The 26,472-nt window shown below is 41.6% G+C and overlaps 1 protein-coding gene across 1 annotated transcript in view; it reads right to left on the bottom strand.

Moving 5' to 3' along the window:
* The window catches only part of LOC119724133 (CUB and sushi domain-containing protein 1-like), a 31,152-nt gene extending 5,802 nt beyond the window's left edge, over positions 1–25,350 (bottom strand). The window contains exons 1-19 of the mRNA XM_038195053.1: positions 25,204–25,350; positions 21,668–22,033; positions 20,876–21,241; positions 20,125–20,253; positions 17,622–17,987; positions 16,853–17,218; positions 16,081–16,446; positions 15,484–15,849; positions 14,491–14,613; positions 8,907–9,020; positions 8,202–8,567; positions 7,421–7,531; positions 6,449–6,559; positions 5,581–5,943; positions 5,267–5,389; positions 3,716–4,087; positions 2,396–2,506; positions 1,788–1,949; positions 537–657 (exon numbers count right to left, since the gene is read on the bottom strand). Coding sequence (XP_038050981.1) covers positions 537–657; positions 1,788–1,949; positions 2,396–2,506; positions 3,716–4,087; positions 5,267–5,389; positions 5,581–5,943; positions 6,449–6,559; positions 7,421–7,531; positions 8,202–8,567; positions 8,907–9,020; positions 14,491–14,613; positions 15,484–15,849; positions 16,081–16,446; positions 16,853–17,218; positions 17,622–17,987; positions 20,125–20,253; positions 20,876–21,241; positions 21,668–22,033; positions 25,204–25,282 — 4,481 coding nt within the window. The 5' untranslated portion in view covers positions 25,283–25,350. The remainder of the gene's footprint in view (positions 1–536; positions 658–1,787; positions 1,950–2,395; positions 2,507–3,715; positions 4,088–5,266; positions 5,390–5,580; positions 5,944–6,448; positions 6,560–7,420; positions 7,532–8,201; positions 8,568–8,906; positions 9,021–14,490; positions 14,614–15,483; positions 15,850–16,080; positions 16,447–16,852; positions 17,219–17,621; positions 17,988–20,124; positions 20,254–20,875; positions 21,242–21,667; positions 22,034–25,203) is intronic.
* Positions 25,351–26,472: the final 1,122 nt, after the last annotated feature.

Raw genomic sequence — 26,472 nt, 5'->3', positions numbered from 1 at the left:
TGCAACATTTAACAGGCAGTAACTCAAGGTTTACATCGCGGTATACCTTGGGGATTACCGCTAGGTTTACTTCAAAGTTTACCTGGATGTTTGCCTTGAGGTTTAACTCAAGGTCTACCACGAGGTCTACCTGGAGGTTTACCTCGAGGCTAACCTCGACGTTTACCTCGCGTTTACCTCGAGGTTTACCCTTGGAATTTGCCTAGAGGGGCTAGGTCTACCTGGAGGTTTAATACCTCTATATGTTTACCTCGAGGTTTACGTAGGTTTTATGGGTTTTCAATACGGTTTACCCTGGGGTTTAACATCAAGTTACCACATAAAATTGTGTATTCATCAGCTTCTAAGCAACTTTACTTCAATCTAAAAATTAAGGGTTGTAAAAATGTGAACATGAAAAGAGAACACGTGAACTTAGCCTACTTCAATAATCTCGTAATCAATTTTGTTTGTTCCCCAAATTTGCCTGTTTGCTCAAAAATGTGACCTTTATCGAATTTCCCAGTCAAGAACTATTTCAGATGATGGCAACTTACAGAGTATGTGTTATTAGTGCCAAGCCCGCTAATGTCGAGGAATCCCAGCCATTTTTGCAATGGACTACCAAGTCTGTGCCCTTGTAGCTACACTCGCAACCAGCGGGACATCGCTTCATATCTATGATCGCAAGAGGACAGAGTTTTAATCAAATTAGTCAAAAAGTACAATACTAGGTCGTAAGTCACGTCACAAGTCAGGTCACAAATCAGGTCACAAGTTGGGTCACACGTCAGGTCACAAGCAAGGTCACAGGTAAGGTCATATAGGTCAGCTCAAGCAAAGTCACAAGCAAGCTAGGTCACAAGTCAGCTCACAAGACAGGTCACAAGTCAGCTCACAAGTCAGCTCACAAGTCAGCTCACAAGTCAGCTCACAAGTCAGCTCACAAGTCAGCTCACAAGTCAGCTCACAAGTCAGCTCACAAGTCAGCTCACAAGTCAGCTCACAAGTCAGCTCACAAGTCAGCTCACAAGTCAGCTCACAAGTCAGCTCACAAGTCAGCTCACAAGTCAGCTCACAAGTCAGCTCACAAGTCAGCTCACAAGTCAGCTCACAAGTCAGCTCACAAGTCAGCTCACAAGTCACATCACAAGTCACATCACAAGTCAGCTCACAAGTCGGATCACAAGCCGGGTCACAAGCCGGGTCACAAGCCGGGTCACAAGTCGGCTCACAAGTCGGCTCACAAGTCAGCTCACAAGTCAGCTCACAAGTCAGCTCACAAGTCAGCTCACAAGTCAGCTCACAAGTCAGCTCACAAGTCAGCTCACAAGTCAGCTCACAAGTCAGCTCACAAGTCAGCTCACAAGTCAGCTCACAAGTCAGCTCACAAGTCGGATCACAAGTCGGATCACAAGTCGGGTCACAAGCCGGGTCACAAGCCGGGTCACAAGTCAGCTCACAAGTCAGCTCACAAGTCAGATCACAAGTCAGCTCACAAGTCAGCTCACAAGTCGGGTCACAAGCAAGGTCACAAGCAAAGTCACAAGCAAAGTCACAAGTCAGCTCACAAGTCAGGTCACAAGCAAGGTCACAAGTCGGGCCAAAAGTCAGGTCGCAGGTCAGGTCACAAGTCAGGTCAGAAGTCGGGTCACAATCGGGTATACAAGTCAGGTCACAATCAGGCACATACAAGTCAGGTCACAAGTCAGTTCCAAAATCGGGTCACAATCGGGTATACAAATCAGGTCACAAGTTGGGTCACAAGTCAGGTCACATGTCCGGTCATGCAGGTCAAGCGACCATACCGCACTGAATTTCGTCGTCAGACTCTGGGCAGTTCTCCTCTCCGTCACAAACTTGCGCCAATGGAATACACTGCGCCTGAGAAAGGTTGTCAGTGAAGGAAGAAGACATTGAACTGGTGCTGAGGTTGTTGCACTTGTAGGAACCTGGGCAGAAGATGTCGTCTGTTGCAAAAAAATGTGGGAGGGAAAACATAATAAAATCTGAGAAGTTGAATACTCACTCGTCGATCTACGTCTTTATGACAAAACAATTGTTTTACGATGAGTCTACAACATTACAGATGGGTCTCAGTATATGTGGAGTCAAACCGCGAGCGATATACCTGCGTGTAGTGCTGTAGCTGAGCTCATCACAATTTCTATTACAAGTCCAGTCCCAAGTCGCGACTGGCGCTGACACTTGCCTTCTACTTTTGTGGCCCAGGTCCCAAGTCTGCATTTGTATGGGTTCCCCCGCATTTAAACCATTAGTCCCAGTGCTATTATATGTTTAAATTTTTTTTATAGGAAAAAAACTTTTTTTATGCCCCCCCCTCTTGAAGAATCCTTGGTTCCATTACCGGAAATAAGTAAGAAAACTTCAAGACAGTTTGAGCTGACAGACTCACCGCAGTTACGTTCATCTTCATAATTTATGCAATCCAGGAAACCATTGCAGAGGGACGAATTGGTGATACAGAAACCATTGCCGCAATGGAACTCATCAGGTTTACACAATGCTGAACAAAACCCCACAAAACAAACAAGAATCACATGAAAAAAATTATGTTCAGGGGCACCATGTAATTTGTTTTTAAAATGCAATCCTTAGACATGCACATTTGTGTCCCATTAAACCTTATTTTAAATTTTCATTTGCCAATTGTAAGAACATTTTGGTAGTTTTTTTTGTTAATGCGATTTGGATATTCATGAGCAAAAGTGATGTTATTTCAGGCAGAAACTTCAATGTTACAATTTTGGATATTTCGCTGTCATATTTTTTTCTTTGCCGCTTGATTGTTTTTGTTTCAGTGACATGACATATTGGCAAAGTTTTCCAACAAATGCTTGGTTCACAATATTTTCTCAGAAGACCCTTAAACTGAACAGCGGCTTCCTGAAAATGAAATCACAGCAACAGCGCCATATGGTTCAATACTTTGAATTTAACATATGTATTAATTTAATTCTTATGGGAAAATGAAAACTAAGGAACCTAAATCAGAGACAGATGAGGGGTTTTTCAAAAACTTCCTTTCAATGGAGAAATCTCTCAAGGCTGCACTCTGAGAAGGCTTTGATACTTGGTACGGGTACAAGATTTATGATGATGGACTCATTTCAATCTTCCATATAATGTACAAAAAGAGTGATATTGAATATGGGTACCAGAAGTATGGTAATGAGTTATTGCAATGGAGAATCCCCACCAGCCTAAGGTTACAGACCAGTTAATGAACTTCCATCATAAATAGACCCCAATGGTAAATGCTCCCACTTCAGATAATCGGGAAAAAATACTCACAACTCTCCAAGATGTTCGAGACACACATCAAATTAGAGCATATTTCATCATCTTTCATTTTCTTTTCAATTTTCGGGGGGTGAACTGAAATTTTCATCCGAAGATGATCACCCCTGAAAATAGTCCTGAAGCCCATCGCCATGTTGAAAAACGATGCCTACACTCCACTGCAAAATAGAGCGCTTTAAGGGCCCCAATTTCATCCAAATTGAACGGAACTACAAGTTCACAGTCCTGTGCATGGCTTCCGCCCATATTTGTTTTACAAACCCTCAAGTTCATGGCCCACAGCATGCTCAAATACTGAAGATTTTGAGGGCATGCAAATCTTGATTTGGCCGGCGTAGGCAATTTCGGACCGATTTACTGGTCTGCAACCCTAAACACTGACAGTGGCATTGACACTGGGTACCAGACTTACCCTCCAAATCCTCTTCTTCAATGTGATTTATCAGAATGGAGAACCCGCGACGTGCGATGGTTAGATCCGTCTTCATTTCCAACTTGAGAACTCCATCATCATGACGCCACGTCACCGTCCGCCTCGAGATATCCGCCCCCGTAAGACGGAAGAGCTCTTTGGGATCCTCCCCATTCGCAAGAAAAACGACCACCAAATAATCGTACGTTTCCTCCATTTCGAAATCCTTGATCCGCATAGTGACTACTTGCTTCGACTGACCTTTGATGTACCAGATGCAGTCGTGGTTATTCGGGTACCGGTTTGGGTAGCCCGGTGAATTGAGGTTAATGATATCTTTGTATACCGAGATGTTATGCGATCCACATTCATCTGTTTTAAGGTAAGAAAAAAAAAGATAATGGTACAGTTCAGAACTAAATGAATTGCTCAAGTACGGACGGGTGGAAAGCTAGAACAGCAGATTGGTACGAGTAGTATGGATGCAGCGCAGTACTGTACTGTTGGTGCTGATGTCCCATGGTTACGGTGTTCGACTCGTGTGCCGTGGTACATGGGTTCGAATCCTGACCGTTGAACATGGTGCTTGTGCTCCTGAGCAAGGCACTTTACCATTATTGCTGCGTCCTTCGGATGGGACGGAAAGCCGTAGGTCCCGTGCGCTGTGCAATGCACGTTAAAGAACCCAGTAAACACTTATCGCTTAGAGAAGGGGTATGCCCAAGTGTTTCTGGCATATGCGCCGCAGCACCTTGTAAACCAAGGTGCTACATAATGGGTCTCATATTTCCCATAAACCTCATTTACCTGTCTTTAATAATAGACATAATATAATTTCCAGCGCCTTGAGTACCTAATTGTTGGTTGGTACGTGCGCTATATAAGACTCCGGTAATATTACTCAATTGCCGAAGACCACAAGTGCAACATCACACATTTGGTCGCCAGCAAATCACACGCCAATTAATTCACAAGTAACAGGGGATATGAAAAATAACAAAGGAATGCCTTTAATTGTTACTATTCATTGGTATAGCTTTTAAGTTGACTAGGGACTGGATGGCATCTTTTCTGTTTTTTTTTTTATACATACAAGTAACACAGCAGATGATGCAGCACGGGACTCTTAAATGATTTATGATCATTTGCTTTACATGCATTTTGTTAATTTTCAATAATAACACCACCCAAACTCCAAAGTAGAAGGTTCAAAACTTAACCGCTTGAAGTCTCAGCTCAGTGGATATAATACTTTTTGAAAAAAACAGTGAAACAACCATGCACAACCTTTTGATCACGAAACACGATATCGTCAATTGAGCGTTTTGTTCAAAATTTTGTCAACTCACAATTGTTGGAAATCGCTTTATATATACAGTACTTGATTTCTTCTAAATAACAGCAAGCTGGATGGAATTTCACGGGGTGTTACGTACCAGTGTAAGTTAGCTTTTGGTTAATACTTTTATATTTTTGAGATAAATGCAAATGATCCTGCCTGCTCTTAACCAGACATCAGTTGCAAAACGATTAATGTGCTTATGTGCTTACCACAAAGAGATTCATCTGATCCATCTGGGCACAGTGCAAAGCCATCACATTTGGCGTTATGTGCCAAACAAATCAAGCCAGATGAGTTATCCTTGCATTCAAATTCATTTTCTCTGCAAGAAACTGCAGCAACAAAGTAAAGAGAAATACAAAATGTTAAGTTCTGTAGTCGATTCTCCAAACTTTACATACCAACAGCAACGCATTAAGCACTACTTTTCCGCAACTATGCATGCGGAAAAGTAGGGAAACGTACGCATACTTGAAAGCCTGCCCAAATACGCATTGCATCATCAATCAAAGTTGCAACTCACCTTCCGATCTTTCTTGTGTGATCGTTACCTGGAATCCGACACGGTTTATGGAAGAATCGCTTGTAAACTTCATCCAGGCTATGTGGTTGTTGGAGAAAACCGCTAGACTCGTCAGGGAACTGCTAAAACTACCAATGACGGAGTCAGTACTGGAGGGCGCGTGGCCGTTGCCAATGGTAACCATGTCGTAGGTTTTCTCGGTATTAAACCCGGAGAATCGGAAGGCTATCGCGGAGCCTACATCGGCTGTGATGAGCCAAATGCACAGTGCATTGTTGGGATAGTCATCTGGGTAGTACACTGAAGTCAGTGTTGCTGAAGTCTGCGTTGAGTCGAGGATGGTGTTGCCTTCTCCGCATGGAACTGTGAAAGATAAGTGGACGAAAACATCGGGAAAAGAGTGGACGAAAACATTGGGAAAAGGATCCAAGTTTCTGGTAGAAACCAAACAAATAAGTTATGACTGTGCCACGAAATGTGCAGGATTGCAGAGTTGAATATCGGTTTAACAAACATTGCTACACTAAACATTCTGTTATATTCCCCGTGCACGAACAGCATATGGTGGCAATGCATTCGAGTCCCTCTCAGAGGTCTCCCGCAACTGTCCCTTTGTTACCGTTGAGGGGGTACGTACTTGTGCACAGAATCTATCTGGGGTCTATTATATATGGACGAATAAGGACACGCGTGATCACTTTTCACACAGGAGGGCCCCTTCCATGGAGAAACCATTGTGCAAGTTATACAGTACAGCAACTGCCCTGTGAAGGATTATCTTAACAATAGCTTGCACAATGCTTTTGCCATTACATGGGGCCTTCGTGGTATTTTGTTAGCATGCCTGGATTGGTACATAGGTACTTACAGCAGTTCATCTCATCCCACAGATCTAGACAGCCAGGTATGGCATTGCATTCGTACAGGGACCCAATGCAACCACCTTCTGGACACCGGAACTGATGTTCATAGCATGACCCTGCCAAGGGACACAAATCAGTGTAAGCCCCTCGATTCAAGTACGAGTACAGATCCGTCATTCATACGAACTGCGCCATTAGTTTAGTGGGAAGAAGGGGTTATCGTGCACCCTTGGAAATCAATTTCTCATTGACGTCTCTAGATCAGAAAATATGCGTAGAAAACGATTTGCTATGTTAAAAAATTCTAAAAAATACCCGTGTTGGTTTTATGCAAATTAGTGCCGCCATAAAAATCTATTGTTTACTATATCTCAGCCAATATTGCAGATAACTGAACGAAAAAGGTGTCTAAACCCATGTTTTCAGGGTCAAAGATCACAATAAAACTATTCTGGAAGTGGCAATATGTATCTGTGGCATAGGAATATGCAAATTTGTGTCGCTGGCACCGGAAAACCATGTTTTTGGCATATCTCGGCCAATATTGCACATCACTACACAAGTAAGGTGTCTAAACCCATGTTTTGAGGGTCAAATATCATTCTAAGACCATTCCTGTAGTAACTATAATGTGTCATGTGTGTCCTTGACATACGGTATCCCGCCTTCTTCCTACCCAACTACATGGGTAACACATGCACATCAAAATGCTGCACTGCATGTTCAAGCCATATGCGTCATATACGCACGTGCACACTTGTTCGAATTTGTACACGCATGTCGGATATAATAAAGGGTTTAATTAATTGGTCAAACCACCAGGGGTTGGGGCCTAATGGATTGTTTGATTATGTGTTGAATCTGAGTCTGAGTCCTGAGTCACTTGTTGGAGTCTCAAGTCACTTTAATCGAGTCCGAGTCCAGTACATAATCTAAAAACAACCAGTGAGCCAATAGTGAAGATTGAAGATACTAACCACAGCCAAATTCATCCCCTTTCATAGGGCAATGTGGGTAACCATCGCAAACTTGATTCCGTGGTATGCAGGCAAGGCCGGATGGGCAAGCAAATTCAGCATCGTTACATTCTGAAGAAAAAAAAACAACAACCACAAAGCAACGAAATTAAAAGTATTTATTCCGGCAACTGTCAGAACAAATAAATTTACTGCATGTACAGGTAGAAGTACACAAGCCTCTCTAGCTCTCCACCCAGTAGTATAAATGGGTAATGGCATTAGCTTGGGAGTAATTTGCATTAGACTTGCATCCCACCTATAGGAGATAGAAATATGCCCAATCATTTCCTGTCAAACTTGAGATAAATGCTACCTTGATAGGTCCAGTTTCTATTCATATCCGGAACGAGCTCCGGTCAAGTTGCGGACATTGTATCGGGTATAAATCTTCCCGCAGTGAAGTTACCAGACTTGGTGAGTGAAGCAGTTACTAATGAAAATTTCCCCGGAACATGTTCAGGGAAAAATGCAGAGCTTTTTTTTTCGGACGAAGTGAATTGTTCTGCCCGCAACTTGTCCGGAACCCGTCCTGAATATGAACTGAGACGGGTGCATACCTTTGTTCCCCTATACCGTAAGTTCCCCAACCCCAACCCTAACCTACAGATTTTGGGGAACATAGGTATTGGGAACATCAGATAGACCCCATTGAGACGACCCTTAATAGCCACATTGGTTTCGGCCAGACTCTTCTTTTATTTTATGAATACAGAGCAAATCTTCGAGTCATCGAACTTACCTACTGGCCTTAGTTCCTCGATTTCCAAGCTCACACGATTGGCAGACGTCATGCTAGTAGAAATGACCAGCGCTATCCACAGATTGTTAGTCTCTGAAATTATATGCAGCTTGGTATACGTGCCATGCCTGCTCAACGCCTCGATGTTCGAAAACTGTACTTCCCCGTGACCGAACAATAAAGCACTGTTTTGCGATAACATGTATTCCCTGAAGGTGATCTTAACGCGATACCCCTCCGATGCGGTGACGTACCACACGCAATGTCGGCCCAACGGAAAGTTGACGTCGTCCGGCTCGTAGTTCATTTGATGAACGAAAGAGTGGCCGTTGGTCACATTGATGGTGGAGATTCCACCGCAGTGCTCTATTTTTGACAAGAAACAAAGTTTTTTTTGTGAAATATAGGTTTCAGAATAAAGGGAAGACAGATTGGGTAAAAACAAAACGTTTCGCTTTGTTCTTTTTTGGGTACATAAACAATGTATTTGCCTTATCCCTATGTCTGCATGTGCTTCGCAATTATTAGCCCTGCTCATCAGGCCACATGAGACCATTTCTGCAGCAGATTGAGATAAGCGCAATCTGGTCTCTCTACCCCTGTAGATATCCATTTGTCTTGCCCAAGAACACCAACCCCGTCAGGGTTCAAACTTACGCATGTCCACGCAGCAAATCCAAGTCAAAATGTGGGATTGAAACTCACCGCAGCCAGATTCATCAGTGTTGTCGTCACACGAAAGCACCCCGTCACAATGTTTGGAAGCAGGTATACAAAGTCCCGACACGGAGCACTGAAATTGATCTTCTCTGCAAGGACCTAAAACAGAACACAAACAAACTATCACCGACACCACGAAGTAACACCCATCTACATACCAGTAAAAACTAGCAATCGGAAAAAACGGCAACTAAAGTTGAACGCCTTCTAAAACAACACTTTGCGTCAAAACGACAGAGTATTTTCAGTTGGGTTTCTCGTTGTGGACACTTGATGAATTGAATTTATTAAATCTGCTGTTTTTCATTCGTTTGTGTATTAAATAAACAAGAAATAAGAGAAAAAAGATGAGTGTTAGTTCGTGAAACCGAAAAAGCTGCGAAACTGTAAATTTTCGTTTTCACGAAGTAACACTCTTCAATGTATTTAACACGAGGAAAGTGCAAATTCAGGTCAGCGCGCGCGCGCTCATACAACTTGTTACAAGAAGAGTGTTACTTCGTGAAAACGTTTTTGCTCACTTATGAGCAGAGTGCGCGCCATGCATTGCAATGGAAAATGGAACTTGAGTGTTACTTCGTGAAAACGAAAATTGTCACTTTTGCGCAAAAGTTGCCATGAATACTTAGCGTAATTATTAAAGTAAAACTCTTGAAGCTTTGAAACTTCATGCAATGGTAGGCCTTGATGAATAATGTTTAAAAATCCAAAAAACTGAAAATCGAAAAAAAATATGCTTTAACACGGTAGAGTGTTACTTCGTGGTGTCGGTGACGAAACACCCCAACAAACACCCCAACACCCAAATAAACATCCAAACACCCAAACAAACATCCAAACACACCAACAAACCAAACAACAACCAAACAAACAAACGAACGGATTCAAAAATGAAAAAAGGTGCACGCCTTTTCAGACTGATGTTAAAGAGTCGACCCGAACTAAAAAGGTATTTGGAGTTACATAGGTCAACCAAAAATACATTTTGGTCTCAAATAGGTGAACATTATGTTTCTATATGATAAGGCTTTATCATGCACAGGGGGCCTCGGAACCTCAAGTCTCTCCCAGTAACAAATCTGACTTGTGGAATAAAAGTACCACTTGAATAATCCAAAGAAGAATGTTCAAAACCTAACCAGTTGAAGTTTCAGCTCAGTATTTATTATACACTTTCCGCAAAAACAGTGACGAACTATGCAAAACCTTTTGATCACGAAATACGACTTAATATTACTCTTTATACAACACCTGAATAAATCCCCGTCATCTGATTGGTGAATTGTAGATCACGTGACATATTATTATTCGGTATAATGCACGGTGCGACCATGCATTATACCCATGCGTTATACCGCTTCACTTTGCGCTTGTTCCATGACGCGGTATTTGCGTGCAAAATGCAAGCTGGTGTGCGCGTTCAGCGTAGCGCGTATTGTTCCAAAGAGCCAGCGCTACAGCGTTGGGTTCAAACATTTTCGTGAAGGGGTAGTTCAACATCTTTAAAATCAAAACAAATTGTAGTTTATAATTTACCAATCAAATGACGAGAATTTATTCAGGTGTTGTATAAAACAAATAACGAATGTTTTACGTTCGTGCGATGGAAAGAATAATTTCATTCGGTGACAGATTGAATGTTCTATTCCAAACATTCGTTATTTGTATAATATTTCGAACGATCATTTAATTGACTGATCATTGGAAATCACCGAATTCCTTTTTTGTTTTATAAAGCAAGCCAGACGAAACAAGTCAGGTGTGTTTACAAACACAAATGCCCCGCAACCGTGACTGTTCCCATGACATAACACCACTCTTTTAACATCAACTTACATGTACCTTGGTCACATGGAATGTTCATTGACAGCATTAGTGTCTTCTGTAGGTTTTATATGAATTAATCCCTAATCCCTATGATCTTAGAATAAATACAAGATTTTGATTGTTTTAGCCACTGTGACCTTGACCCTTGACCTTTTGGCCCCAAATGCAAAAGGCTTCTTAGGATTACCAAGGACAATCCACAAACCAAATTTGAAGTTCATATGTAAAGTATTTCTCAAGTTATCGCGCTGACAAAATTTCTATTGTTTCAGCCACTGTGACCTTGACCCTTGACCTTTCGGCCCAAAATGCAATAGGCTTCTTAGGATTACCAAGAACAATACACAAACCAAATTTGAAATTCATATGTAAAGTATTTCTCAAGTTATCGCGCTGACAAAATTTCTATTGTTTCAGCCACTGTGACCTTGACCCTTGACCTTTCGGCCCCAAATGCAATAGGCTTCTTAGGATTACCAAGAACAATACACAAACCAAATTTGAAATTCATATGTAAAGTATTTCTCAAGTTATCGCGCTGACAAAATTTCTTTTGTTTTAGCCACTGTGACCTTGACCCTTGACATTTCGGCCCCAAATGCGATAGGCCTCTTAGGATTGCCAAAGACAATCCACAAACCAAATTTGAAGTTCATATGTAAAGTATATCTCAAGTTATCACGCTGACAAAATTTCTTTTGTTTTAGCCACTGTGACCTTGACCCTTGACCTTTCGGCCCCAAATGCAAAAGGCTTCTCAGGATTGCCAAGGACAATCCACAAACCAAATTTGAAGTTCATATGTAAAGTATTTCTCAAATTATCGCGCTGACAAAATTTCTATTGTTTCAGCCACTGTGACCTTGACCCTTGACCTTTCGGCCCCAAATGCAATAGGCCTCTTAGGATTACCAAGAACAATACACAGACCAAATTTGAAGTTCATATGTTAAGTATTTCTCAAGTTATCGCGCTGACAAGATTTGTCCGGACACACACACCCACACACCCACACACCCACCCACCCACCCACCCACCCACCCACCCACGGAAGGACAAGGCGGAAACAGTATGCCCCTTCGGCTTCGCCGCGGGGCATAATAAATTCACGGGTTGTTAAGTATTATACAACACCTGAATAAATCCCCGTCATCTGATTGGTGGATCATTGATCACATGTGCTTGAATTATTCGTCCCAACGCACGGCGCGCGCGCGGCGCGCAGCGCACAATGCAATGGAAGTTCCATTGCACGGTGAATAGAACTTCCATTGCACGGTGTCACTACTGCTAGTGGTGGCGCTGTTTTAAATAAGGGAATAAATGTGTGCTTCGGAGGTTTTTATCACTCTGTTTAAGACCACTTAGAGTCTGGGTGCTGATAATTACCCGAGCCGGAGGCGAGGGTAATTATCAGCACCCAGACTCTAAGTGGTCTTAAACAGAGTGATAAATACCGACGGAGCACATATTTATTCCCATTAATAAATACCTTTTCGGTAAGAAAAAATCATATAATTCGTTCAAAACATCCCGATTTTGTTCAACAAATTCACTTTATGCTTTTTGAAACATCCCTCTTGCAAAAATAATGGAGTGTTCAGCTGGCGAGTAAGATGTAAACAACCCTTTTATGGCGATTGACGCGCGCGTATCATGTTCTGCGCGATGTCGCGCAGAACGCACCTGGCGCGTTGCGTTTTGAATTTAGAACTTTAAAATTCTGACTCCCTGGTAGTGTTGCGCATGCCTACGTGAGGATTGTGAACGTTCAACCAATGAAACGATAAGAGGCACTGGATTTTTAGGAGTCCACATTTTATTGTGACACTGGAAAAGTGTTTAAGACCAGCTAGCCATGTCTTTATCATCCGTTTAAGACCGGCCACGTGACGGGCTCTCGACAAATAGGAATGCGTAAACTGTCTTAGGTATTTATGAATAAGGGAATAAATGTGTGCTCCGGAGGTTTTTATCACTCGTTTAATACCGCTTAGAGTCTGGGTGCTGATAATTATCAGCACCCAGACTCTAAGCGGTATTAAACAGAGTGATAAATACCGACGGAGCACATATTTATTCCCATTCATAAATACCTTATCCGTAAAAAAAAAATCAAATAATTCGTTCAAAAATTCCCGATTTTGTTCAACAAGTTCACTTCATGCTTTTTGAAACATCCCTCTAGCAAAATAATGGAGTGTTCAGCTGGCGAGTAAGATGTAAACAACCCTTTTATGGAGATTGACGCGCGCGTAACATGTTCTGCGCGATGTCACGCAGAACGCACCTGGGGCGTTGCGTTTTGAATTTAGAACTATAAAATTCGGACTCGCTTGTAGTGTTGCGCATGCCTACGTGAGGATTGTGAACGTTCAACCAATGAAACGGTAAGAGGCACTGGATTTTTAGGAGTCCACATTTTATTGTGACACTGGAAAAGTGTTTAAGACCAGCTAGCCATGTCTTTATCATCCGTTTAATACCGGCCACGTGACGGGCTCTCGACCAATAGGAATAGCTAAACTGTCTGAGGTATTTATGAATCGAGATTACTTGACATGGATTTATTCAGGTGTTATATAAAACAAATAATGAACGTTCGTGCAATGGAAAGAATCATTTCATTCGGTGACAGATGAAATGTTCCATTTCATCTGTCACCTCATGAAGTTATTCTTACCATTGCACTTACAAACATTCATTATTTGTATACCAGTATAATTGACCTATCACGGTAGAATCGCGTTAGAAGCGCGTAAACGCAGCTTGTGAAAATTGTCCAATTACATGACATATAAATGGACGCGGAACGCACAACATCCAGACAAACAAAACTTGGCGTACACAATTTCCATTGGGTTGTCTAAGGGGCGTGGCTAACTCACAAACGGCGATAGGTCAATAGGTCTAGTTCAAATGACATCATTTCCTACAGACCATCCACGAACAGGTATTTTGAGCGTCAACTTTCAAAACGCGCATCAGCTGCGTCGTATTTCGAACACATTTCGAGCAACAAGCGCGCGTGTTTGGAACATTTTTACCACTGCGCAATCATAGATATAGAACTTATTTAAGTTCTATATCTATGTGCGCAATGCGTGCTTGATTGCTAAAATACGCAGTTGCAGTTCTCCTACAGAAATGGCCGTCATTGAACGAGCCCTAATGTTATTCCAAGTTAAACGTTTTTTTAAGCTACAGTCCATCATTTGCAGCTATCCAAAAAGTAACTGGCGTAATTATTGTTGAAAAATATACTTTGTTGAAAGATAGTAAAGGAACTAAACTCCCTGTGTAATTATTCTTTTTGGCATGCTGTCATTTTGAACAAATCAACGAAAGAAGGCCTTTCCAACGGTGTTTCTAAAGACGCTCCGTTGGAAATTTCCGTTAGTAGTTCGGTTTTTTTTATTCGGCGAAACGCGCGCAAGCATTAACACGACGCACACACGAAGCCCAATTCAAACATGATCCAGCTAATTTTGATTTGAAATCAAGATCCCAAAATGCTGTTTTTATCGGAATACACAGCTGCCGCTGAGCTGAAAGTTCATCAGGTTAGTTGTTCAGTACCCTTCTATAGATTTTGAGCACGTTTGTTGTTGAACAAAACGCACAAATTACAAATGATGGACTTTACCTTTTATAATAGTTCTGTAGGCTACTTTTTGATAAATGCCAATGATCCTGTATGAAGTCAGTTATGAAATTGTTAATGAATCCGAATTCTTCTTACCGCAGTTCGATTCATCTAATTCATCTGGACACAGTAGAAAGCCGCCACAGGTGTCGTCACGTGTCAAACAAATCAAGCCAGATGAGGCATCCTCGCATACAGATTCATCTTTGCCGCAAGAAACTGCAGCAAGGAGCAAAACAAATCACATGTAACGTTCTGCAGCCTGCTCTCCAAAAATGTACGCAATAGCAGTTACCTATTTTCAAGCACAATTACACATTGTGCATTTCATTATTTACGTCAAATTTCGCAAACACTTTCGCGTTGCATCTGCAACTTACGCAGCATAATTTTGGCTTTGACTTTGTCAATTTGTGTAGTCGAAGTAACAGTGTAAAGGGTGAGTAAAAAAATGCCCCTTTGGATTTAGTTGTTTTCTCCCACAAAAACGGGAAAAGGTTACCAGTGTTTTCTTTTCAGCCAATTAACATTCGGTCTGGGTATTGACCACAGTCAGTAACTTGTTAACAAAAGCAGGGCACTCTTTACAAGGGCGGGGGGGGGGGGGGGGGGGTAAGCGCTGGTGAAAAGGGGCATCAGAATGGAAACGGGCAGTATTTACAAAAATAGGGGGGGGGGTGCGGAGGAAATACCCCCCTTACCCCCGCTGGCAATGCCTAAGCTGATTGGAAGTTCGGAACATTAACAGTTTTTAATGACAAGCCAGACTTGAAACGAAACTGCGCTTTGCGAAATAGGCATCATGTGTTTTAGCCTTGGCTGCTGGACCTTATATTCATCAGAAATTGCACATCGCCAGGCAAATATAATGTGATGTGCAAATAACTGGAATCATACCTTATCGGATTGTTGAGATAGTGTGACTGCCTCAGCAAATATTCACGGCGTCATGACACGAGAAAAAGAAACTACACGGTAATAAACGATTATGATTGAAATTGGGAACAGCTAATAACTGACGTGCACTTTCCATAAACAAAGTCAGCTGCACGCAACTTCAGGAGTCATTACATTACCTATGCTACTTACATTCAGATCTTTCTTGTGTAATCGTTACGTTAAATCCGATCTTGGTTACTGAACCATCGCTCGCAAAATCCATCCAGGCTGTGTGGTTACTGGAAAAGATGGCGAGACTCGCCAGGAAACCGTTAAAACGACCAATAATGGATTCACCATCGAGGGGTGCATGGCCGTTGCCGATGGTCACAGTGTCGTATGTGTGCTCGGTTTTGAACACGGAGAAACGGAAGGCTATCGTGGAGCCTTCATCAACTGTGATGAACCAAATGCACTGGGCATTGGTGGGATAGTTGTTTGGGTAATAAGGCGAAGTCAGTGTTTCTGAAGTCTGCGTTGAGTTGTTGAGAGTGATGTTTCTTTTCCCACAAAAACCTGTACAAGAAAAATAAAATCATCCTTGTCCAAGTTGTTTGAAATAATATTTAAATCTTTGAACAGCATACCAATTTTCATGAAATCATTCGTAATGATATATTATGCAAATGTAATTTGTTGTGTAAATCTGCGGTGAGCGACATAAGTTACATGTATGCACTGTTCCGTAAAATCAGCTGCACAACAACTTCAGGAGACATTCCATTATCTTTTCAAGTTGCTACTTACCTTCAGGTCTTTCTTGAGTGATCTTTACCTCGAATCCGACCTCGGTTACCGAATAATCGCTGGTAAACTTCATCCATGCCGTGTGGTTATTGGAAACGATGGCTAGACTCGTCAGGGAACTGCTAAAATGACCAATAACAGAGTAACCATCGGAGAACTCGTGGCCGTTGCCAATGGTCAACGTGTCGTGTGTTTGCTCCGTGTTGAACACGGAGAAACGGAAGGCTATCGTGGAGCCTTCATCGACTGTGATGAACCAAATGCACCGGGCATTGTTGGGATAGTTGTTTGGGTAATAAGGCGAAGTCAGTGTTTCTGAAGTCTGTGTTGAGTTGCTAAGAGTGATGTTTCCTTTGCTGCAATAATCTGTAGAAGATAAATAAAACTGTTAATGAAAAATCACAAAAAGGACAAAGGTTTCTTGTTAAACCGAACCATAACTCTAATTTCAGGAATGCCAGTGCTTTTGCCATAGGGACAGAAAAAAATGAATTAATTTATTCAGAATTAGCACAATCTCGAAGTATAAACTGTTTTGTGACCAATGTCTTCAAAGTAACGATAATCCTTGTCCAAGATGTTGAAGTAATATTTAAATCGTTGAACAGCATACCAATTTTATGAAATCATTCGTAATTACATATTACGCAAATGTTATTAGTTGTGTAAATCTGCGGTGAGCGACATAAGTTACATGTATGCACTCTTCCGTAAAATCAGCTGCACAACAACTTCAGGAGACATTCCATTATCTTTTCAAGTTGCTACTTACCTTCAGGTCTTCCTTGAGTGATGTTTACCTCGAATCCGATCTCGGTTACCGAAGAATCGCTAGTAAACTTCATCCATGCCGTGTGGTTATTGGAAACGACGGCTAGACTCGGCAGGGAACTACTCAAAAGACCAATAATGGAGTCACCATCGGATGAATCGTAGCCGTTGCCAATGGTCAACGCGTCGTGTGTTTGCTCCGTATAGAACACGGAGAAACGGAAGGCTATCGTGGAGCCTTCATCAACTGTGATGAACCAAATGCACCGGGCATTGTTGGGATAGTTGTTTGGGTAATAAGGCGAAGTCAGTGTTTCTGAAGTCTGTGTTGAGTTGCTGAGAGTGATGTTTCTTTTGCCGCAATAACCTGTAGAAGATGAATAAAACTGTTAATGAAAAATTACAAAAAGGACTAAGGTTTCTTGTAAAACCGAACCATAACTCTAATTTCAGGAATGCCAGTGGTTTTGCCCTAGGGACAGAAAAAATGAATTAATTTATTCAGAATTAGCACAATTTCGAAGTATAAACTGTTATGTGACCAATGTCTTAAAAAGCGCTCATCCTTGTCCAAGATGTTGAAGTAATATTTAAATCGTTGAACAGCATACCAATTTTATGAAATCATTCGCAATTACATATTACGCAAATGTTATTAGTTGTGTAAATCTGCGGTGAGCGACATAAGTTACATGTATGCACTCTTCCGTATAATCAGCTGCACAACAATTTCAGGAGACATTACATTATCTTTTCAAGTTGCTACTTACCTTCATAGCTTTCTTGAGTGATCTTTACCTCAAATCCGATTTTGGTTACCCAATAATCGCTGGTAAACTCCATCCATGCCGTGTGGTTATTGGAAACGGCGGCTAGACTCGTCAGGACACCGCTAAAAAGACCAATGACAGAGTCATCATCGGAGGACTCGTGGCCGTTGCCAATGGTCAACGCGTCGTATGTTTGCTCCGTATTGAACACGGAGAAACGGAAGGCAATTGTGGAGCCTTCATCAACTGTGATGAACCAAATGCACTGGGCATCGTTGGGATAGTTGTTTGGGTAATAAGGCGAAGTTAGTGTTTCTGAAGTCTGTGTTGAGTTGCTGAGGATGATGTTGCTTTTTCCGCATGGACCTGCAGAAGAAAATAGAATAGTTAATGAAAAATCAGAAAAATACTAGGTTTCTTGTAAAACCAAACAATAAGTTTAATTTCAGGAATGCCAGTGGTTTTGCTCATGGGACAGAAAAAGACAAAATTTAATCAGAATGTACACAAGCCCGAAGTATACAACATTGTCTTTGGATAACATGGATCCAACGTTATGGTATCCGGCCTGCGACTAGGTGGTGATGTACTGTACGCTGCTGAACAGAAAGTTGATGTCTTAGTTCAGTCGGAAAAGGGGGGTATCGTGCACCCTCGGAAATCAATTTCTAATCAACGTGTCTAGGTCAGAAAAAAATGCGTAGAAAACGATTTGATATGTTAAAAAATTCAAAAAATGTCCCACGTATTGTTTTTATGCAAATTAGTGCCGCCATTACCGAAAAATCTATTTTTAATTATATCTCAGCCAATATTGCTGATAACTGAACGAACTAGGTGTCTAAACCCATGTTTTCAAGGTCAGAGATCACAATAAAACTATTCTGGAAGTCACCACATGTGTCTGTGGCATAGGAAAATGCAAATTAGTGCCGCAAATACCGGAAAGTCATGTTTTTGGCATATCTCGGCCAATATAGCACATAACTACACCAGTAAGGTGTCTAAACCCATGTTTTGAGGGTCAAGTATCATTAGAAAACCATTCACGAAGTAACTATGTGTGTCTTTGGCATGAAAATATGTAAATTATAAAGTGTCGGTTTATCAGATATTTGATTTTTAGCCAATATTTCGGCCAATATTTCACATAACTACACAAGTAAGGTGTCTAAACCCATGTTTTGAGGGTCAGGTATCATTAGAAGACCATTCACGAAGTAACTATGCGTGTCCTTGGCAGGTAAATATGTAAATTCAAAAGTGTCGATTTATCGGAAATTTGATTTTTAGCCAATATCTCGGCCAATATTGCAGCTAATGTTGACAGAAGGGTTTTTGATAAGCAATAATGATCAAAGTTTATTTTAAGCCATCATATTTAAAATAAATTGTACTATTGGCTGAAATTGAATATAATATTGGCTAAAAATCAATTTTTTGATAAATCGACACTTTTGAATTTACATATTTACCTGCCAAGGACACGCATAGTTACTTCGTGAATGGTCTTCTAATGATACCTGACCCTCAAAACATGGGTTTAGACACCTTACTTGTGTAGTCATGTGCAATATTGGCCGAGATATCGGCTAAAAATCAAATATCTGATAAACCGACACTTAATATTTTACATATTTTCATGCCAAAGACACACATAGTTACTTCGTGAATGGTCTTCTAATGATACTTGACCATCAAAACATGGGTTTAGACACCTTACTGGTGTAGTTATGTTCTATATTGGCCGAGATATGCCAAAAACATGATGTTCCGGTATTAGCGGCACTAATTTGCATATTCCTATGCCACAGACACATGTGGTGACTTCCAAAATAGTTTTATTGTGATCTCTGACCTTGAAAACATGGGTTTAGACACCTAGTTCGTTCAGTTATCTGCAATATTGGCTGAGATATAATTAAAAATAGATTTTTCGGTAATGGCGGCACTAATTTGCATAAAAACAATACGTGGGACATTTTTTGAATTTTTTAACATAGCAAATCGTTTTCTACGCATTTTTTCTGACCTAGACACGTTGATTAGAAATTGATTTCCGAGGGTGCACGATACCCCCCTTTCCAACTAAACTATCTGGTTCGTAGCTACCTCCTAAGTTTGAACATGATTTGAAGAACGAAAGATTGGCCAAGATTCAAGATTCCACAAAAGCATGCTTTTTTGAAATAGGAAATGTGTTAATTTTTGAAAGAGAGGGTAACTTAGATTTAGCTAGGGTAACATGTTTTACATGTGATACTTAAAAACTAAAGTGATGATAACAATAATGTGATGCTTGAATAACGCTTAATGTCATCTGTTTCAAAGATGGCAGGGGAATAAAAAAGAATTACATAGGCTATTTTCAGCAAGTGTTAGCTTCTTGATAATAGTTCGGAATGCTACTTTTGGGATAAATTGAAAAGATCACATATGCCTTTAAGTTTGACAGAGTTTAAGTCAGTTGCAATGATGCCTCATGAATCCGAAATATACTCACTGCAGTTAGATTCATCTGATCCATCTGGGCACAGTGTAAAGCCATCACCATCACAGGTGTCGTCACTTGCCAAACAAATCAAGCCAGATGATTCATCCTGGCATGCAAATTCATCCTGTCCACAAGAACCTGCATGCAGCAAAGAGTAGAATAAATAACAGGTAACGATCTGCAATCGATTCTCCAAACTTTGCAAAAGACAGTAACTTATCAAGCAACATATTGTGCATTTCATTTACGTCACATTTTGCAAACTCGTGTGCGTTGTATAAGTTTGCAATTTGCACAACAAATTATGACTTTGGAATATGGACAATTAAAAAAACCTATTTACGCCAATTAGTCTGTATAGAGTCTAAATTCATTGGTCACTGCCAACTTGTTAATGTGACGTAAGAAAATTAACGGCTTAAACAACATGAGTAAGTATTATTTTATCATTGACAGAAATTTGAGTGTGGCCGCCTGCTTCCGAAGAAGCCACAATTTTTTTTCTCAAAATGGCAAGCATAGCTGATTTAACAACTGCTTCGTGACGATGTCTTTTCCAAGATGTTTGAAATAATATCTAAAACGTTAAACAGCCTAACAATTTTCATGAAATCATTCGCAATTATATATATTACGCAAATGTAATTAGTTGTGTAAATCTGCGGTGAGCGACGTAAGTTACATGTATGCACTCTTCCGTAAAATCAGCTGCACAACAACTTCAGGAGACATTCCATTATCTTTTCGAGTTTCTACTTACCTTCAGATCTTTCTTGAGTGATCTTTACCTCGAATCCGACCTCTGTTACCAAAGAATCGCTGGTAAACTCCACCCATGCCGTGTGGTTATTGGAAATGACGGCTAGACTCGTCAGGGAACTGCTAAAAAAACCAATAACAGAGTCACCATCGGAGGACTCGTGGCCGTTGCCAATAGTCAACGTGTCGTATGTTCGCTCCGTATTGAACACGGAGAAACGGAAGGCTATCGTGGAGCCTTCATCAACTGTGATAAACCAAATGCACCGGGCATTGTTGGGATAGTTGTTTGGGTAATAAGGCGAAGTCAGTGTTTCTGAAGTCTGTGTTGAGTTGCTGAGAGTGATGTTTCTTTCTCCGCAAAAACCTGTAGAAGATAAATAAAACTGTCAATGAAAAATCACAAAAAGGACAAAGGTTTCTTGTTAAACCAAACCATGAATTTAATTTCAGGAATGCCAATGGTTTTGCTGTAGGGACAGAAAAAGAATAAATTAATTAATTCAAAATTAGCACAATCTCGAAGTATTTCGTGAAGTCTCGAAGTATAAACATTTTTGTGACCGATGTCTAAAATGCAACGATCATCCTTGCCCAAGATGTTTGAAATATTGAAAACATTGAACAGCATACCAATTTTCATGAAATCATTCGTAATTATATATTACGCAAATGTAATTAGTTGTGTAAATCTGCGGCAAGCAACATAAGTTACATGTATGCACTGTTCCGTAATATCAGCTGCACAACAACTTCAGGAGACATTCCATTATCTTTTCAAGTTGCTACTTACCTTCATAGCTTTCTTGAGTGATCTTTACCTCGAATCCGATCTCGGTTACCGAAGAATCGCTGGTAAACTCCATCCATGCCGTGTGGTTATTGGAATCGACGGATAGATTCGTCAGGAAGCCGCTAAAACGACCAATAACAGAGTCACCATCGGATGACTCGTGGCCGTTGCCAATGGTCAACGTGTCGTATGTTCGCTCCGTATTGAACACGGAGAAACGAAAGGCTATCGTGGAGCCTTCATCAACTGTGATGTACCAAATGCACCGGGCATTGATGGGATAGTTGTTTGGGTAATAAGGCGAAGTCAGTGTTTCTGAAGTCTGTGTTGAGTTGCTGAGGGTGATGTTGCTTTTTCCACATGGAACTGTGGAAGAAAATACAACAGTTAATGAAAAATCAGAAAAAAATACTAGTTTTTTTGTAAAATCAAACAATAAGTTTGATTTCAGGAATGCCAGTTGTTTTGCTCTAGGGACAGAAAAGGAATAAATTGATTAATTCAGAATGTGCACAAGCCTGAAGTTTTAAACATTGTCTTTGGATAACATGGATCCAACGTTATTCTGATGCGGTATCCGGCCTGCGACTAGGCGGTGATGTACTGCACGCTGCTGAACGGAAAGTTGATATCTGGTTCGTAGCTATACATGTACCTCGTTAGTTTGAACATACTCTGAAAAACGAAAGATTGGCCATTGGTCACATTGCATGATGGTGGAGATTTTACCGCGTCGTCATTTAGTTCTTTTTTTTAATGTAAACAAGTCAGTTGCAAAGTGATTCCTGAATCCGAAGCCTACACCGCAATTAGATTGATCCGATTCATCTGGGCACAGTGCCTCGACGTTTTCCGACTTTCTTCGTGCTGTGTTGTTAAACTTCTTTGTTTATAACCTTTAAACTCAATCAGTTAAATAGTAGTATCTCTCCTACAATGATGTTGCCCCCTTAAATTATTTGCCGATGGTTGCCTCGCAAAGCCACGTCACTGCCCTGTCGTCTGCAAGGTGAGGTGCCGAGAGGCCGCATTGGAATCGCTGAAGAAGGCACTTTTCCAGATATTTCCTATCGTTTTCACAGTATTGCAGGTACTAAGAGGGGACACACTACTGCTCCAGGGTCCAGCGCCAGAGCGGAACGGGTTAAACTTGGACCAAGAGTTGCTTGGGAGGTCCATGTCAGGAGTCGAACAGTAGGCTCGGCGATCAGTACTGTGTCGATCCTTACATGGGAGTCCGTTGTTGTGCATGTCGCATGGGTTCTCCATGAGCTGGTTTTATCGCCCATGTGTACCCTCGAAGCGTCTGTTTGCAAGGAGAACCTCTATGATCTGAACTGTCTAGGGAGGCAGCAAGGAAGACAGTTTGGTGAACAGGCCATTATGCCAAACATTATCGTATCTGAAGTGACGTCTAGAAAAATCGCACCAGGGTTTCAGTTTTCGTTGGTAGCAGTTCTCTATGCATGTGGTAAGTGCAAGCACCTGATCTGCTGTGCTGCGGCCGCTCCTGAATCCTGCTTGATCAGGGGAGAAAAACCGTCAACAAGAATTAGTGGAGAGATGTGGTTGAGAATCACTCTTTCAAGGAGCTTGTAGCAGATGGAGAGGAGCGAGATTGGTCTGTATTAACTGGCTGCTGGCTTCGGGTCTTTCCCAGCTTTGGGTATGGCAATGACAGCTGTTCTCCACGTGTTGGGGATCTATTTGTCATAGATCACCCGGGTGAGGGATTTGCTTAGCAAGTTGATGGCTTGGTGTCCCAAGTTCTTGATGAATTCTGGGTAGGCCCTATATACATCTGGTCGTACCCAGCGGCCTTACTTGTTTTCAAATTCCTAACTGCGCTAGTGACTTCGAGTGGTGTGAAGGATGAGGGCGACTAGGTCATACGAGTTTAAGCTGTTTTTCATGCTTGATGTACCTGTTTTATTGATTTTTTTCTTTCTTGGGTGGACGCTGGGTCTGCTGGAGGTTGGGATTGGCTGTTGTCCCACACCGAGTTAGCATAAGAGTTTACAGCTATTGCGGCTGTATAATGTGTGAAGTCTACACTGCTTGTTGTTTCTTCCCGTGCCCAGCGACTACGTCTGGCATCATTCAGGGTCTGAATGAGTTATCGGAGATCTCAGCGTTTTCGGTATCTACGTACTGTACTCCGTCAGATGTTGTCGGCATTCTTCATCATATCGAGGCAAGGTGTACTGAAGCCGTGGGGAATATGACGTTTCGGAGCTTTTGAGATAGCCTGCTTCACTCCAGGTCACTGGTAAAGCTTGTCCAGTCGGCTTTTCGGACGTTCCATCTTGGTTTCTGGACGGTTTTGATGATGGGCAGTCAGATTCCGATGTCGATTGCGCATACGTACGATGGGTCTGTGACGGACGCGTGGGAACTGGGATCCCAGGAAGGACATTTGGCTGGAAGGAGACATCCATCCTTCGAGGAGACCCAACAGAGGTCTGGAGAGTGCTGCGTTACCCAGCGAACCGATCTGATAGTCCCGTGTTGTTCATATCAAGCACCGTAGGTGGGTGTGTGCGTGGTTGGACCATTCGGTGACACATTCGCCATTCCTGTCGTTGCTATTGTGACCGCAGATGGTGTGGTGGCTATTGAAGTCGCCCACATAAATGGCTGGGTAAGGTTACATAGGTAACGGTAGCGTTGGTCCAAGCTGTGGAAGGAGGCTTGTAGAAATTCATGGTCGAGGAGTCTCCAACCGAGATAACGTCGTAGATGTCGTAGATCTACAAACGATGCATCAGTGACGATGGAGCGGACAAAAGTGGCGCGGCAATATTTTTCGTGGCCTGAGGGTGCAATTGAGGAGGTCAAAGTTGGTGATGGTGAGCCTTGATCGTGGGTCCTCAGATCTGACATGTATTTCTTGGCGTTTGCTCGTTGCAGAGGTATACAATCCGGTCTCTTTTGGGAGCTGACATAATGTACAACATTTTTGAACACGTATGCAAATGAGGAATAGTCTTGTGCCTGCCTGTGCGTCACATTAGCGTTTGTTTTTGAATGCGGTGTCTGGGGTAAAAACACAATCAATTCGTCGCAGCGTGAGTTGTGAAAACACGATTGTTTTTCGAAGTTAAAATGTTACAATCTTATCCCGTCAATACGCAATATCACATTTCATAATTAATAATTATGAGCAAATTGGAAAGGAAAGGAGTATTTTTTTAGAAGGCGTGGACGTTATGAAGGCGTATCCATCACTAGCAAAATGCGGTATAAAATCAGGATGCATGAAGAAAGTTTCCTATCAAGGGCTTACTATTGGAAACGAGGTTGGAAATAAAGTAAGCACTAGGGACGAGGTTAGTCTTGCCCCATACTGAGATAGAGCAATTCAGATTCGAGTAACACACTTTATTCGTGCGTCATCCAACATGGCGCGGCCTACCAACCCGTCTCTACAGGGCGCTATTCAACCTTGACCGTGGACGCAACAGCGGCACAATTCAGTAAATATTCTACTAAAGGAAGAAAAACGACGTTGACGAATCAAATCAACGTGAACTTACCATCGCACGATGCACCATTCGCCAGAATGATCAGTAAGAAAATGCGCCATTCTTGATGATATCTCCTCCTGGTTTGCATTGTTGAACGAAGCACTAACTACACTGCCTTATGATGTAGTTGTAAAAAAAGACAGAACAGTCGGACGACACCTAGTCGAGAAAGAATAAAAGTCTACAATATTTAAAGAATCGGTCATAAATTAAAAGGATTATTTGCTCTTTTTGCACTTTTTTTCCCATTCGAAGGAAAAATTGCCCGCTGAAATCGTATGTTGGATGCATAACAACTAACCTGTTGAAGTTGTATCTCTGAAAACAGAGAAACAAATATTAAGAACATTTGTTTGTAGTCTCAAACCGAATTTCGATGCCGTTGCGTGTAGGACATGTTCCCGCGGGTACACTTAAAAACACCCCAAAACACTTTCAACTTAATTAGGTGACGACCCGATCACCGTTTTGAAATGATTAGAAATTTGGACGATAACTCTCCGTAGTCAAGTGGCTAAAACAGGGGCGGATCCAGGAATTTTTGAAGGGGGAGGGTTTCATCAGCCAAAATTGTGAATGTTGACAGGTATTTTTCTCCGGACACTTGGTGGGGTGGGATGGGGTGGGGGAAGGGTGGGGGGGGGGGGGGGGGGGGGTTCGTACCATGCTTTCAATGGGGGCGCTGTTCAAATCCAACGATTATTGACACTATATTACACAATTAATTGTACAAATACCCCCTAACAAAACTGGCTCTGTTCGTATTTTGTGCACAGGCTATTTCGGATTTTTCAGATGTCCTCATTATCATCCAGTCACTTGCTTTAGAAATGTTATTTAAGTAAGGATATGTAAGTAGAATCCAAAATATATACTTTTCCAAAAAACAAAAACAAACACACACCAAAATATGGGAATAAACACGTGGCGGCTTTTTACGATTTATGCAAATTAGGCACCCTTCCCAAAATAATGTCAAGTGTCACTTCCTCTAAATATCTTCTCTAGGGTTACAACAATCTACCTGCTAAGTCTGGTGTTTTGGATCAGTCGGTCACGATTCCACCCATAAGCCACCTGACTACCGTGGCTTTTCTTCTAAACGGTACATGGCATAATTTTACAACTTGGAACAAACATTAACTCTGATCCCAAGGTGTACATATTACCCTGACGTCATGATGACGTCAACATGTATCAAATTACCAGCGATTTTCGTTCAGAAAATGACAGTTTTCGTGCAAGTGCAACCTATAGGCCTACATGTTCTTAGCCCTT

Source organism: Patiria miniata, unplaced genomic scaffold (genome assembly GCF_015706575.1).
Source record: "Patiria miniata isolate m_02_andy unplaced genomic scaffold, ASM1570657v1 HiC_scaffold_18, whole genome shotgun sequence".
Classification (NCBI taxonomy): domain Eukaryota; kingdom Metazoa; phylum Echinodermata; class Asteroidea; order Valvatida; family Asterinidae; genus Patiria; species Patiria miniata.
Note: the sequence above shows the minus strand (reverse complement) of the source record. Positions and strands in the feature narration are given on the sequence as shown.